The 15,960-nt window shown below is 40.1% G+C and overlaps 1 protein-coding gene across 6 annotated transcripts in view; it reads left to right on the top strand.

Annotated features, from left to right (window-relative positions):
- Nucleotides 1–15,960, top strand: part of SPATA6L (spermatogenesis associated 6 like) — a 50,916-nt gene that overhangs the window by 24,487 nt on the left and 10,469 nt on the right. For 5 of the 6 annotated variants that reach the window (XR_010729084.1, XM_066257183.1, XM_066257184.1 and 2 more), the window contains 5 exons: nucleotides 2,281–2,358; nucleotides 5,550–5,789; nucleotides 8,497–8,599; nucleotides 10,695–10,729; nucleotides 11,511–11,704. Coding sequence is in view for 5 of the 6 variants with exons in the window: in XM_066257183.1 (XP_066113280.1) it covers nucleotides 2,281–2,358; nucleotides 5,550–5,789; nucleotides 8,497–8,599; nucleotides 10,695–10,729; nucleotides 11,511–11,704 (650 nt within the window). In the remaining variant the exon portion in view is untranslated. The remainder of the gene's footprint in view (nucleotides 1–2,280; nucleotides 2,359–5,549; nucleotides 5,790–8,496; nucleotides 8,600–10,694; nucleotides 10,730–11,510; nucleotides 11,705–15,960) is intronic. The other variant, XM_066257186.1, reaches the window with a different exon arrangement.

Raw genomic sequence — 15,960 nt, 5'->3', positions numbered from 1 at the left:
CAACTGGGACAATTTTCTTGACTTTTATTATACTAGGATGACCTCTTTGTAAATTATAAGAAGCATATTTAATGCTGAACTTTTCTATTACTGAATCACTATTATTATAATTTAATAAATTTATCTCAATTTTGTTGAGAGTACTGTGAGGAACAGATAACATGCAGGACCTCTATTCCTATGATGTTTATAATGACAGAACTTCTGGTTCTAATATTTCAAACAGTAAACATTCATCAAAAGTTGTTCTAATCAGCATTCTTAATTATCGTAACTTGAAGTCCTCCATCATCTTTGAGGGTTTAGTGAATATCACTGACACTATTTTTTATCAGAAAAATTTTTTTGTATCATTTATATCCATGGTACTGTGAGATACTTGCCTTTATTATTTTGAGTTATTGGAATTTTGCTCCACAGAAGCTAAAGGGATAAAAATTGGTGAGAGTCAGGTGGGGAATCTGCTTTATATTAACTTTGATTTGCTTAAGTTTTCTATTAAATAAAAGTGATCTATAAACATTGGGCTGGTATCTAGCTAAGTACCAAGAAAAGGAGAAACACAGCCTCTTATAGTTCTTCAAGTGTTATCTCTGTTTAACTTGATGAACATAAGTAGGAAGAAGAACCTATAGGAACTTGTACTTATAGTTATTCATAACTGCAGGTAATCATAAGAGAAAGGGCTTTAAAACTGCAGGGAAAGATCCTCATGCATTAAGAGTAAAGGATCAATTCTTGTTTTGTAGACAAGATGAATGCCCAGGAATGAATGTGCATAGGAATGAATGAATGTACAGGAAACAAGCTAAATAGTTGATCCACTTGCCCCTCCTCCCGTTCCCCTGCTGAGGAGGTAGCATTGGATAATGGAAAGAACATAGACTTTGCTGCTGACAGTTACAAATACTGACTCTACCAATCCCCAGCTGTGTGACATTGGACAGATCTGATCTGAAATATATATATTTTCCAATATTTTAGACAATATGATACTGAGCAAAATGGAATGATCAATCAATGCAACAAAATGAAGAGTTTGGAAATAGAACAAGTGAACATAAATACTTAGTATAAGATATAAAGTGAGTTTTTCAAAGCAAGTAGATAGGGAAAGAGAACTCCTATCCATCATTTTCTCTAGGTAATCTCATTCAATTGCATGGTCCAATGTTTTAAATAGATGGGGTAGCGAAATGTATGGACACAGGGGCTAGAATGCCTGGGTTTAATTACCAGCTCTGCCACCACTAGCTGGACAAGTTATTCTAACTCTCTATGTCTTAGTTTCCTCCTCTACAAAATAGAAATACTATTATGACCCACCTGGTGGGGTTGTTTTGAGAATTAGATGAGTTACTATATGCAAAACATTTAGGTAAGGGCTTAGCACATGATACAATTTCTGTGAGTAGCTATTTTATTATGTATATATTATATTTTATTTTTCATCTCTATTAGTATATAATTGACACATAAAATTGTATACATTTAAGGTGTACAAGTTGATGTCTTTATATATATCTACACTGAAATAATTGTCACAATCAAACTAATTAACATATTCATCACTTACTGTTGCTACTTACCATTTTCTTTTGTGTTGAGAACACTTAAGGTCTACCCTCTTAGAAATTTTAAATATTCAATATAGTATTGTAAACTGTAGTCACTTTGCTGTACATTAGATCTCCAGAATTTATTCAGCTTGCATAACTGAAACTTTGTACCCTTTGACCAACATCTACCCATTTCCTCCATCCTCCAGCATCTGGCAACTGGCATTCTACTTTCTGCCTCCATGAGTTTGACTATTTTAGATTCCACACATAAGTGAGATCATGTAGTATTTATCTTTTGGTGCCTGGCTTATTTCACTTAGAATAATGTCCGCCAGGTTCTTCTGTGTTGTTGATAATGGTAAGATGTCCTTCTTTCTTTAAGGCTGAATAGTATTTCATTGTGTATATATGTTTATGTGTATATTTTAGATCAGTGTTTTTCAACCATTGGTCCACCGACCAGTGCCAGTATTAGGGTCTGTAATTTTCATATAGCATCAGGGTGGTTAACTTTCATAGACCGGCATGAAATTTCTGGAAGACTGGCACTGGTCTACAGACTGGCAGTTGAAAACCATTGCTTTAGATACTGCTTGTGGATTATGCCAACCACACAAAAGAGCAATTGGAATCTTGCATAATTTTAGGTTAGGATGCAATGGGCCAAGAACCTGTTTTCAATCATTTTATTCGAGTCTTTTATGCTGTTTGTTTCTAGGGCATTGCTCCCAAAATAGAGTTTTCTACGAGGACAGCCATCAGAGAAATTGTGCTTTTGCATAGAAACAGATTTCTTGTAAGTATAATCAGGAAGCTAGTAATAGAAATGTCAGAAATTGTCCCCACAAATTTAAAGAACTCTGTTTACCAAGTTTAGATGCAACTAGATAACTAGAAACGCGGAGGTCTGCACCTAGATTTGACTGTATTCAAACCACAGTATCTGCTCAGCCTGTCCCATCACAGTGAGCGTTTTGGCACGTGCACCTACTCGTCATGGTATAGTTGGTGGAGCAGAATGATCTGGAGCTAAGATCACAAGTTTGATATGTCAGCATGTAAACTAGTTAGCTTTTTTGGTTATTGTTCTATGACTTTTAATCTTATGAACAATAGTGTTTCCTTCTTTGTTGTGCTGAGGCTGAAGCTCAGGGCCTTGGGGCGTCCATGAGCCTCCATTTCAGCCCTAACTTCCCCCTCACCCTGGTTTCTTTCTGTATTTCTTTTACCTTATTGTACACAATTTTGTAATCATTTACAGTTTTTTTTTAGAACAGTATGGATAATGAATGAGTGTAACTTGGAAAGCTTCTTTAAATACTTTGCTTGTCACCCTAAATTTTGCCTGATCCTTGAAAAGACCTTGAAAATGTGGGCTGTGGGGTACGGAAGGACAAGGGTCTGTGTTAATCCATCAATCCTTGGGGTATTATAACACATATAATAATAATAATGATTAATTCTATTACTGATTATTATTACTATTATTACATAATAATTATTAATTATTACGATTAATTTTAAAGAAGAAATTAGCTGCATTTTACTTTTCCTTTATTTACCCACTATTTTCTCCAATCTGCTTGTTATGTGTACAGTGATTTTTTTCAGTCTATTTTCTTTAAAGCATCCTAATACATATCTTTCTTTTAAGTCTTAACTTTTAAAGGTAATATCTTTTATTTTTTTCTCATAGCAAGAGTATCCCTTTTATTTTAGAAGATTAGAAAATACAATAAGCAAAAAAAGATATTAAAATAAAAAATTATGTCATTCTTCCTATTGAGATATGAGCATGACTAATTTTTTTGAGTCTATTCTTCTATGCAACATACCCACTTTTTTTTTATTACAGAGATGGAGAGAGTCAAAGAGAGGGATAGATAGGGACAAACAGACAGGAACGGAGAGAGATGAGAAGCATCAATCATTAGTTTTTTGTTGCGACACCTTAGTTGTTCATTGATTGCTTTCTCATATGTGCCTTGACTGTGGGTCTACAGCAGACCGAGTAACCCCTTGCTCAAGCCAGCGACCTTGGGTCCAAGCTGGTGAGCTTTGCTCAAACCAGATGAGCCCGCGCTCAAGCTGTCAACCTCAGGGTCTCGAACCTGGGTCCTTCGCATTCCAGTCCCATGCTCTATCCACTGTGCCACCGCCTGGTCAGGTGCAACACACACACTTTTATTTTAAAAGTTTGGGATCATACTACACTGCACATTATTTTGGACCCTTTTGTTTTCACTTGCTATGCCATGACCGTGTTCTCATGTCCTTAAGTACTTTAATACCAGGCAGATTTTCATGGCTTCATTGTATGTCATTGCATGGTAGTACCATAATTTGGCCAATCATTTTCTTGTTGTTAGGCACTTAACTGATATATTACAGTCCAGTCAGGAAACAAACCACACATGTTATTTTAACAGAAAGATTTCATGTAAAAAATAAAAGGCTAATTTGGGGTTGGGGCGCTGAGAGGCAGAAGGGGAGCACTGAAATGATGGAGACAGTGACTGCAGCAGCAGCAGCAGCAGCAGCAGCAGCTCCCACCCCTGGGGCTGAGGAAACAAAGGAAAGAGGTCTGGTCATCAACAGCATGGAAGCTTGAGGAAAAGACCTGACAGAAAGGGGATCCTAGAGCAGAGGGACCCTTGGGAAGGCTGCCTGCCTCCTGGGTGCTTTCCTCAGGAGTTCAGAGGTAGGACTTGGATGAGCTGGAACCCAGACCTCTAAGGAGGGACACTGCCATTACTGGTGCCTTAGATCCTGTGGGGCTAGACTTCAATCTCTGAGTCTTGGTATATCCAAGGGGGGCATGAGGAGGCTAGTTCTGGGATCATTGGAGTGCGGGGGACTATCAACTGGAACCATTTGCTTTTGCCAAGGTGAAGAATGGGTGCTGAGGTGATGCTGAAAGTAATAGAATGCAAATCTGGAAGGGTCCAGTTCTGTCTTCCTGGTTCAGTCTTGCAGTCCTCCTCTAGCAGTAGAGAGAGCCTACTAGGCTAGCTGGAAAAGCAGAGGGATTTGCCGAGTGCCAACCCTCTATCATAAAACTGAATATAGGAAGGTGGGTTTGGAGCTGAGAAGTGATTGCTTACTCCACACTCATCAATATAATTGCTTCTCATTTTTGAACCGTTATAAGATTATTTTTTAGCTGAACACATAGCTGTAATTATTTCCTTATAATAAATTGATTGAAGCGAAGTTGTTTATATGCCAAATTCTCTCTCTCAATCTTGATCTCTTTTTTTTTTCCTTTCTTTTGTATTTTTCTGAAGTTGGAAACGGGGGAGGCAGTCAGACTCCCGCATATGCCCAACCAGGATCCACCTGGCATGCCCACCAGGGGGCGATGCTCTGCCCATCTGGGGCGTTGCTCTGTTGCAATCAGAGCCATTCTAGCGCCTGAGGCAGAGGCCACAGAGCCATCCTCAGCGCCTGGGCCATCTTTGCTCCAATGGAGCCTTGGCTGCGGGAGGGGAAGAGAGAGACAGAGAGGAAGGAGAGGGGGAAGGGTGGAGAAGCAGATGGGCGCTTCTTCTGTGTGCCCTGGCTGGGGATCGAACCCGGGACTCCCGCACGCCAGGCCGATGCTCTACCACTGAGCCAACCAGCCAGGGCCAATCTCAGTCTCTTAATATCTTTATATCAATCAATCATCCATCTGTAACTGAGAGAAGTGTTTGTCTCCTAATACAAATAAACCTCCCTGTTATTATTTTTCATCTGTCTCTTAGTACAAATAAACCTCACTTATTAATTGAAACATACTAGCAAGTTATAAATACTAGTGATGTTGAGCTGAACTGAAGAAAAATTAAGTAGAGAAATGCCTTTCCTTGAATTTGTGTTTTATAAATCCGAGATGTTCAAATCTACCTTAGTTGAATTAAGTTCAACTAAATACAGTTATATTCTGGTTGAATTTTCTACCCCCCCCATTTTTGTTTTTAAAAGTTTGTTTGTTTTTGGTTTCAGGAAGAAAGACACAAGTCACGAAGGCCTTTATCTACATCATATGGAACAAAATGCCCCTTAAATAATACACATGCGAAGCCAAGGGAAAGGAATCTCAACAGATTGCCCCGAAGCATGCCATCCCGGGTGCCCTCTCCATATTCTGCCAGGCGCTTCTTCCAGAACCAGCCAGCTCAATTGAACCTTGGACATAATTTCAGAATCTCCAGGGAGAGCAAACCTCCATTTGTAGTTAGACATGTGAGGCTAAATTTATTTTTCAGAATTCTGCGGAGCAGTGAAGGTGTGAATAAGGTTGGAATACAGGAAGTTTGGGTCATAAGAATAGTTGAGAATATTGAGAGGGAATTCAAACTGAAAAATAACTATGATTAAATTATGTTATCCTCCTGGAGTCATGTTCAGGAAGCTCCTAGAAAGATATCTCATACAGAGGACTTGCTCAGTAAATGTCAGCCATTCCTATTACTAATTTTGGAAAATTATTAAGAATGTGATGTCTACATATGGCAACCCACCATTGTCTAGAAAACTCAGCAAACTGACAGAAGCAGCATAATAAAAGCTGGCATATCTTCCGTATCAATCCAAAACTAAAGCTTCATCAGTTTTAAAGAAAACAGTAATTTTTTTTAAGTTAAGTGAGAGGCGGGGAGGCAGAGACACACTCCCACATACACCCTGATCAGGATACACCTGGCAGGCCCCTACTAGGCGATACTCTGTCCCTCTGGGCTGCTGCTCCATTGTTCAGCAACTAAGCTATTTTAGTGCCTGAGGTGAGGCCAAGGAGCCATCCTCAGTGCCTGGGGCCAACTTTGTTAGAATCATTTGAGCCATGGCTGTAGGAAGGAAGAGGGAGGGGAGCGGTAGAGAAACAGATGGCTGCTTCTCCTGTGTGCCCTGTCCGGGAATCAAACCCAGGACTTCCACACACCAGGCCGATGCTTTATCACTGAGCCAACCGGCCAGGGCAATTTATCTTAAGATTTCTAACCCGTAGGGAGTAGTGGCCAAATTTAATTACATTAGTTCTTTTAGTTTCTTTATATTTTTTATTACTGTAGAAGTAAGGAAATTATAGAAATGTTCAAAAAAATTACCCATAGGTTCACTAGCATAATAAAAATAAAAATATAATATAATTTAATGCATTTTATTTTACCTTTTTTACATTCATAGGCTTTATTTTTTCCACAACTTGTAGTTATCTAGAGATTAGTTTCTCAATATATAGTTATTACATTAAAAACATTTCTGATATTAATTCATATTTTTTATTGACACCATGCCATGTGCTAGTTCATGACTTACTCTCCAGTAGTTCTTATAACTCCAGTAGTTAGCTATTGATATTATTGTCAAATTGATAATTTGACTTGAAGTTGCTTTTGATGATGTCTGTGTATTTGACATCAGGTATGAAGCATGGTAAACTCCAAAGTCATGGTGTTACTGAGATGACCTTATACATAGCGGTTTTTAGGTAGTATGGAAATGTTCTTTGGCTAGAGTCTACAGAACAGCTGTTTTCTTCATGGTGACTTGGGTAAAAATGGCAAAAATCTAGCAAACAATTTTTAAACATGACATCATAAAAATATTGTTGAATTGAGTTTATTGGACCGTTGGATTTATTTCATTTGAAATAAATTTTTGTAAGATACAACTTTAGTCTATGCTGTTACGGCATAAATAACCTTAAGATTTAGGTAGGTTTCTTTGTTAAATAAAATAAATATGAGGCAAGTTTTATTACCTAATTCTTGCCTTTTTGTGCAAAGTTCTTTTCTAAGTGCTGTATGTGTTCTCTTTAACTTAGCCAGATTTCCTGATATCTGGTATTTCTTTTTTTTTTTTTTTCTTTACAGAGACAGAGAGAGAGAGTCAGAGAGAGGGATAGACAGGGACAGACAGACAGGAACAGAGAGATGAGAAGCATCAATTATTAGTTTTTCGTTGCATGTTGCAACACCTTAGTTGTTCACTGATTGCTTTCTCATAGGTGCCTTGAACGCGGGCCTCCAGCAGACCAAGTAACCCCTTGCTTGAGCCAGCGACCTTGTGTCCAAGCTGGTGAGCTTTTGCTCAAACCAGATGAGCCCGCGCTCAAGCTGGCGACCTCGGGATCTCGAACCTGGGTCTTCTGCATCCCAGTCCGACACTCTATCCACTGCGCCACTGCCTGGTCAGGCTGGTATTTCTTTAAGTAGAAGCATTAAAATTTAGAGGACCTAATGTTGTGAAGACTGTAAATTCTAATCAATATATTTCTTCAAGTAGGAAGAAGAGTAACATTATAACCTTATCTTCTTAAAATTAAAAAAAAAATAAACAAGATAAAATAAACCCAGCAACTCTATATCATAGATATTCTGGCAAAGTCCCTATTTTAAGTATTTAAACCTGTTTGCAGATCATGTTATCCAATTTATGAAAATATGATCACCTTAAGTAACATAATACAATCATCACTATTCTTTTTTTCAAGGGTATGACAGACTGGCAGGGGATGCGGAAGGCTGAACTGTCACTTCATATAATCCCTTGACTTCAGGGAGGACCGCACCTAGTCTAGCACTGTTCAGACTGTTAGGAACATGGAACCCTGTCCTATTTTAAAAGAATGCAAAATAAACTTTACTTGGTCTTTCCTGAGCTTGATCCTTACCAGTGGTTAGATTATAACATGTGTCCAACTTTAGTTCTTCGTGCTAACATTTAGCCCATCTCTTTGTGTTCTAGCTTCAGTGAAGATAGGGACAAACAGCTTCCCCTATTAGGATGACATTTAACATATATGGAGACTGTGATTTAATTTGGTCCCAACCTCCTTTTCTCACTTGCATGACCCATGACGGAGGGGGAGAAAGACACTACAGGTAATATGGAGAGGGTAACACAAGCTATGGTGGATTCAAATCTTACTTCTTTCCTTTTCTTTCAGGTGGACGGTGCCAAACCCTTTGGTGAGAATATTTCAGAGCATCATTCCCTGAAGTCTAGAAGAAAATCTAAGTTTTCAGACTTTCCCTTTCCAATGCAAAGAGGTACTCAAGTTCCTTGTTACTCCTATACATTTCCCTCTGGGAACAAATGCATACTATGTCCAAACCTCGTTTCATTCTGTGGAATCACAAGTGTCTTTGGAAACTTGGAGTTTAATTTTCAAGTAGTCTCCAGCTGTGCAGTTTCCAGGGAAGGCATTCCCATGGAGCAGGGTCAGCTGTGAAGCTGTTCCGGTGCTCCCCCAGCTATGGAAGGAGACTGCTCTGAGTAGTGTGGTCACTGGGTCACCATGTGTGCTCTGGTTGCGTTTACTTCCTGGCTTGGCTAGAAAAGCAGGGAGCAGCTTGTTCTGGTGTGAACTCCTTCCAAAGGCACCAGTGGTAGCCAATAAAATATGACTCGCCATTTCTCTGAATGGGAAAGAGCAGGACTGGACCTGCACCCTCCCTGACAGAGGGTTCCCTGCCTTAGGTTTAAAGGTATATACTTTAAAAGGGCTGCATAGTCTCTTATGGTAACTCAAGCCAGTGTTCTTGGATCATGGTGTCTGTTCAACTGCAGCTAAGCAAAGACAGAGTACAATTTGACACAAAAAGTGCTTTATCACCTCTGACATTTAATTTAAGTCCTTTGGATTGAAAATCAGCAGGGTAGCCTATAAAAGCAGGACTGTCTTCCCTATTACTGTGAAATCAAGCAACAGCAAATATCCTTTCCTGGAGAGAACAAGTTGGACTTAATGCTGCCCAATTACGATAGGATTCATATATCACATTGATTTCAGCCTTTATCTTTTCTTAATCCTGGCAGGTGGAGAACTAAGGTTCCAGACAGGTTACAGAATGTGTACAGGTCACAAACCAAGTTTTTGGCAAACCTAGATTTAGAGAAGACATTCAGACCTCTGGGCTCAGATCCTGTAGCTTCCAAGCCAGACCTTTGCTTAGGTTACCTATGAGCTCATTTATCCAGGCCTAAGGTAGAATAAAGCAGTGCTGCCCAAATTTGAGTGTGCATTTGAATCACCTTGGGGTCTTGTTAAACTGCAGAGTCTGATTCAGTAGGGCTGGGGTGGGGCCTGTGATCTTTCTTCTCTAACAAGCTTCCAGGTGATGCCAATGCTATTGGTCCATAGATTGCACTTTGAGAAGCGGAGGAACAAAGGCAAGCACCCTGTGGAAGGGAGCGCTCAAAATCAGGAGCAAGGGGACTATAGGGCACGTTTGTGGCTGTTGCCGATTCCCTGCTCAGCTGGGAGAGAGAGCTTTTGGGACAAAAAGGATACATACGTGCATGCTAAGAGGACGTGACAATCTCCAGGCTTTAAAATTCGCTTTTATGCCAGTGGCACAAGGGGAATCAGCAGTCCAGGAAAAGCCCCTTGACACTCACTGCGTACGCACCAGTCACACTGGGAGAAGCCTTGGTAGCCTTAGCATAGCCTTGCAAATGTGCATTTCAGAAGCTTTTTTTTCCTCAACCTGAAAAAAAATCTAATTTAGTCTTGGTTTTGTCTACGGGTATTAATTTATTCACTTCCTAGTCATTCTTACCATTCTCTGGCATTAGGTCTTACTTATAATGAGTATTTAGGGTAATGATATGATTTACATTTTCGCTACTTCATATTTCTGCAAGTTCTTACTCATTGCCTCAAATTATCATTTATGTCTACCTTGGACAAGTATCCTCAAGAGTTTCTGCATAAATAGGAGTCCATGAAAATAAAATATAAAGGGAATGGCAGAAGAGGCTGAGTATCTGAATTTTATATTTGAACCACATGGCTTTCTGTTAGGCTCTGGGCACTTGGGCAAATTTGAGTTTTCCAGGCTGCTTAAGGGTTACTGAACTTTTTGCTTCACTTTAGATTCTCTCTTACCCTTCCCATATCTATATGAGCTGTCATTAATAATATAACCTCATTGCTGACCTCAAGAGGACAGAAAGATTCATAGAATTGCTGTGACTCAAATCACTTAAAAGTGATTGTGTAATTTACAAGGGAGCATTTAAGTTCTTTAATAATTCATTCATGGTGTAATATTTTTGACTGCTGTGGAATAAACGTAACAGCAGTTTTAGGGGTAACTGGTAATAATGAGTCATTGAATCACCTGTTCCTCTTTCTTCTAGCTTCTTCTCTTGACAGCCTTGCAGCCAACGTAAAGGTAATTTTAGAAATAGCATTTGTAAGAGGATTTATTTCCAGCTATCTAATGCCAAATTACTGTGCTCTCCCAACAAGTGGTGAAAAGTATAGTTCTGGCTAGTGCTGCTTATGGAATTGCTGTAGTTTACCTGGAGTTAAGAGGTGCCCAGGCTCAGTGTCTGCTTTGCTTTGCTTTAGTTTAGGCTCCCCTCATAAACACTTCTGTCATTTGTAGAATGAATCACTAGTGAGGCCCAGTGTATGCAGTCCCAATACCTACTTTATCAGTAGGATTTTTATTGCTTTTTCTCTAACCAAATAATTTTATACATAGAGGTGGCAAATCACTTGTTCTTGAAGTTGATTTGTCAAGGTGAAGAGGCAAAGTTCTTCATTACAACATGAGAATAGATATATGCAAAGAAAATGGTGTATACTCTGCTTTTTATGCTAGAGCATTTAAATATTTTGTTTAAAAATTATATCTTAAAAAAAATTACATCTTTCCCAAACCCAGTAATCCCCAGTCCTCAAAAATCAAAGTTTAAAGCATGAATTTATTTTGGCTTGTTAATGTATGATAACATAATAGAATTTGTTATCTTTCCTCAACCTCCACTCCTGAGCATTTTGTCTCTAGTCCTCTCTACTCCCTCCCTTCTTTTATTGCAGGAGATCCCTGGGGTAGGTATTCTATCATCTTGCCCCCAGTTCTCTTCCTTGTCCTGTTCCACTCCAGCTTTGACTTAAGCAGACAAAAGCAAAACTACAACTAAGGGATAATGCACATTGTTACTCAGGTTATCAAAGAGCCAGATGAACTGATTGTTTTAAGGAGTGAGTCACCATCACCGTTGGATTCAAGTAAGTTCAGAAAGCCCTCACCCAGCTACGGTAAACAAGGGGATGCTGATCTCCACCTGGAAACTTCACTCGCCACCTCCCGGCACTCCAGATCTCCGGGCCCTCTTCTGGACCAGCCTCTCCGACAAAGGTCAGCAGTAAGCGCCCGTCTCTTTGCTTGAAGAGAGCCTTGTGTTCTGGCAGAAGTAAAGCCGGATCACTTCACCCATTGGCTTCCTCAGGAATTTTACCTTGATATAAAAAGTTACTATTCCTTTCAAGGTCTTCCTAAAAGAAAAAGTTCAGCCTTTTCTCTTGCCCCTGGAAAACATATTTCAGGAAGTTTGTTGAGAATGGGACAGACAGCTAACTTGGCCTAGATACTATTTATCCATTTTTAGATATTATACATTTTAAAACTCAAGCTTTTGATTTCACCAGTATAAAAGTGTTCACTATAGAAATGTTTGAAATTACAGAAAAACAAAAAGGAGTGAAAAACAATCAGCCATAGTCCTGTCACCCAAAGATAAACATTAACAACATGTGGATATATTTTCTTTCTTTTTTCCAGATATGGTTTCTTGGTTTGTTTATATTATTGTTACAAATTTTAAAAACTGATTATGTATGTCCAGAGAGTAGGCCAGAGATGGAGAACTGGAACCTTTATTTTCCAAATTGCATGCCCTAGTAACATAATTAAGTATCTGATTTGCCCAGGACTGTTTCAATTTGAACCCTAAAAGTTTCATATTCTGGGGAAACCCCTTAGTCCCTGCCAAACCAGGACAGTTGATCCCTTAACTCCAGGGAAGTATCACCGAAGATAATATTAGTAAGTTGTTTTGAATAAAGGATATGTGACCCTGGCCAGTTGGCTCACAGTAGAGCGTTGGCCTGGCAGGTGAATGTCCCAGGTTTGATTCCCGGTCAGGGCACACAGGAGAAGTGGCCATCTGCTTCTCTACACCTCACCCTGTCCCTTCTATTCTCTCCCTCTCCCTCTCTCTCTCTCTCTCTCTCTCTCTCTCTCTCTCTTCTCCTCCCATAGCCATGGCTTGGGAAGCAAGTTGGTCCCGGGTGCTGAGGATGGCTCCATGGCCTCACTTCAGGCACTAAAATAGCTTGGCTGCTGAACAATGGAGCTAGAGCCCCAGATGGGCAGAGCCTTGCCCCATAGGGAGCTTGCTGGGTGGATCCTGGTCAGGGTGCATGTGGAAGTCTGTCTCTCTGCCTCCCTGCTTCTCACTTAAGAAAAATTAAAGAATGAAAGATATGCAGTCTGCTTTACTCTGCAATCAATGTTAGTGATGAGAATAAAATAAATCCCTGTATCAAAATAACAGTTGCTCACAAAGGGACTCATAGTAAATATCTCAAAACAAAACTGGCCCTAAAATTTTAATAAGAATTATATTAAGTTTGAAGTCGATTAAGAAAGTGGCATTCTTAATGTTTTTCAGAAATGGCAGAATACCTTTATATTAAAATGTTTAATCATGGACTTGAGGAAACCAAATTGATTATTTTAATAAAATCTATTAAAAAATAGTGAGTTTTTTGTGTTTGTGACAGAGACAAAGAGAGAGAGAGACGGAGGGACAGATAGGGAGAGACAGGAAGGGAGAGAGATGAGAAGCATCAATTCTTTGTTACTGCACCTTAGCTGTTTATTGATTGCTTTCTCATATGTGCCTTGACCAGGGGCTCCAGTTGAGTCAGTAACCCCTTGCTCAAGCTAGAGACCTTGGGCTCAAGCCAGCAACTTTGGGCTTCAAGCCAGTAACCTTTGGGCTCAAGCCATTGACCATGGGGTCATGTCTATGGTTCCATGCTCAAGCCAGTGACCCCATGCTCAAGCTGGATGAGCCCACACTCAAGCTGGTGATGTTGGAGTCTTGAACCTAGTTCCTCTGTGACCCAGTTCGATGCTCTATCCACTGCACCACTGCCTAGTCAGGCTCCCTCTTTTTAAACAAATTTGTTAGATGGTTTATGCATTCATTCAACCAGGCTTTCATGAGTATCTTCATGAAGGAGGTCAGTGGTTCTCAACTATGGCTCAGTAAAGAATTGCCTCATATCTATCAAGTCAGAATCTCTGGGATTGGAACTGGGTGTGAGTAGGGGAGTATAGAATCTCTGAGTTAAGAATGCCTTATCAGTTATACCTCAGTTTAATAAAAAGGAAACATGAAGAATCAGTTACCAATTCATGGCACTTAGTAGACATTCACTAAATATTTGCTGAATACACAAGAGAAGAAAGAGTGCCTCAGAGGGAAAACAGGATAGTCAATCAGCTAGGCCTCTAATGAAAACGCTAACATTTAAGACCTTTCTCCTTGTCTCTGAGAGCTTGCAACCCAGCAGAGAGTGTAAAAAACCCAAAAAACGCACACTGAGAACTTTCTATAGGGAAGAACTTTGAGAATAGTACAGGCCAAATATTATCAGAGTATAAAGGAGGAAGAGGAAGGTACTTCTGGAATGTTTCATGGAGGAGAGGGATTTTCATATGGGCCTCAAGGGTTGGGGCACTTTCAGCTTCTAGAAGTTCGACCAGGTTGGGGGAACAGTGGGTGCCAAGACTGAGGGTCTGAGAGAAACCGTGCAAGGCCAAGCTAAAAATGTTTGGGCTTTATTGGAAGGCAATGGGGAGCTTTTGCAAGTTTATCACAGGAAGTTAGCACAGGTGTGTGTAGGAGGATGGCTCTAGCTGCAGACCAGAGTTTTATCTTCCATCTCTGATGAGTCGGCCAATTCTGTGTGCCCTAACTCACTCTAACCTGATAACTTTGGAATTAATTGGACTATGATTTTATAAACTGGGCCATGATCAAAAGTGACAAAGAATAACATCACATAAAGGCCATCTGGTTTGCCCAGGACTACCCTGTTTCTAACTCTGAAAGTACTGCATTCTGGGAAATCTCTTAGTTCTGGGCAAACCAGGAGAGTTGGTCACCTTACCTCGAGGGAAGTAGCACTGAAGGTAATACATATTTTTAAGACAGCTGTTTTAAATGAAGGATATCCCCTTGCATCCTTGGGGATGAGTCCATTCCCTAGTGTCTTCAGCATGATCACAGAGGCAGCCTCTGAAATACTAGGCTTTACTAGTACTTTGCCCCAACCTCACTCACTGTTCTTCCTACATCAACACAATTGGGACCAGTTTCCTGTGCCTAGATCACAGTAGCACATGAGAAATACCTTTTGAGTTTCTGCTACCTTAATACTGAAATCGATAAGGTTAAGGTTGCCAGGATGAGTTGGAAGACAAATTTTGGAGAATCGGCCCCAGGTTTTAATGGAGGAAATAGAAATCCTTTTAACTAGTAGGGCGAAAAACCATAGTCTCAAAGGATGGGGAAACACTCTTGAGCCTTTTCCCTATCTCTGTCATCTGGATAGTGTCATATTCCTTCAGCACACATCCTTACTCTTCCACTGCACAGGGAGAAGGCTGTAATAACGGCACAGCACTGCTCCTGGCTGTTGACTCATCATTCTCAGAGATCTTCAAATGTAGTATTTATGGTATATAATAATAATGGTAACAAGTTGTAGGAATTGTTTTGGTACCAGTTACTTAACAGCTATTTTTATTTTTTGACAGAGAGAGATAGAGCGAGTGAGCGAGCGAGAAACAGGGAGAGACAGACAGGAAGAGAGAGAGATGAGAAGTATCAATTCTTTGTTGCAGCACTTTAGTTGTTCATTGATTGCTTTCTTATTTGTGCCTTGACCTGGGGGCTACAGCTGAGCCAGTGGCCCCTTGCTCAAGCCAGCAACCTTGGGCTTCAAGCCAGTGACCTTTGAACTCAAGCCAGCGACCATGGGGTCATGTCTATGATCCCACACTGAAGCCAGCGACGTCACATTCAAGCTGGTGAGCCCATGCGCAAGCCAGATGAGCCTGTGCTCAAGCCAGCAACCTTAGGGTTTCAGACCTGGGTCCTTTGTTTCCTTGGTCAGTGCTCTATCCACTGTGCCACCACCTGGTCAGACTAATAAATATTTCTTGAGTGACTGAATTCATCCACTCATTTGATGAATTCATTCATTCATTTTCAGGAGGGGCTGGGTACCAACTTCTAAATTCTGAGGCAGAATTAGCAATTTGATTATGAAAATCTTGTTTTCTTAAAATGCCTAAAGAATTTTAGCAATTTGGATAAAATTGTTCTTTTTAATTAACATACAATAAACAGTAGAAATGACAGGAACATTTGGAATCAATCAGTGGTTATTATGGCCTCTATACTAATGGGCCCCTGTGCACTGCCTCTCTACTTAGCTTGAGATCCACATCTGGGCAACCCGTCCTGGCTTTCTCTGTAACAAACACATTCAACTGGTTCTAAGAGAGACAAGACCAAGAATATTACTTGATCTACA

This window comes from Saccopteryx bilineata, chromosome 2, assembly GCF_036850765.1.
Source record: "Saccopteryx bilineata isolate mSacBil1 chromosome 2, mSacBil1_pri_phased_curated, whole genome shotgun sequence".
Classification (NCBI taxonomy): Eukaryota; Metazoa; Chordata; class Mammalia; order Chiroptera; family Emballonuridae; genus Saccopteryx; species Saccopteryx bilineata.
This window is presented reverse-complemented; position numbering and strand designations above follow the sequence as displayed.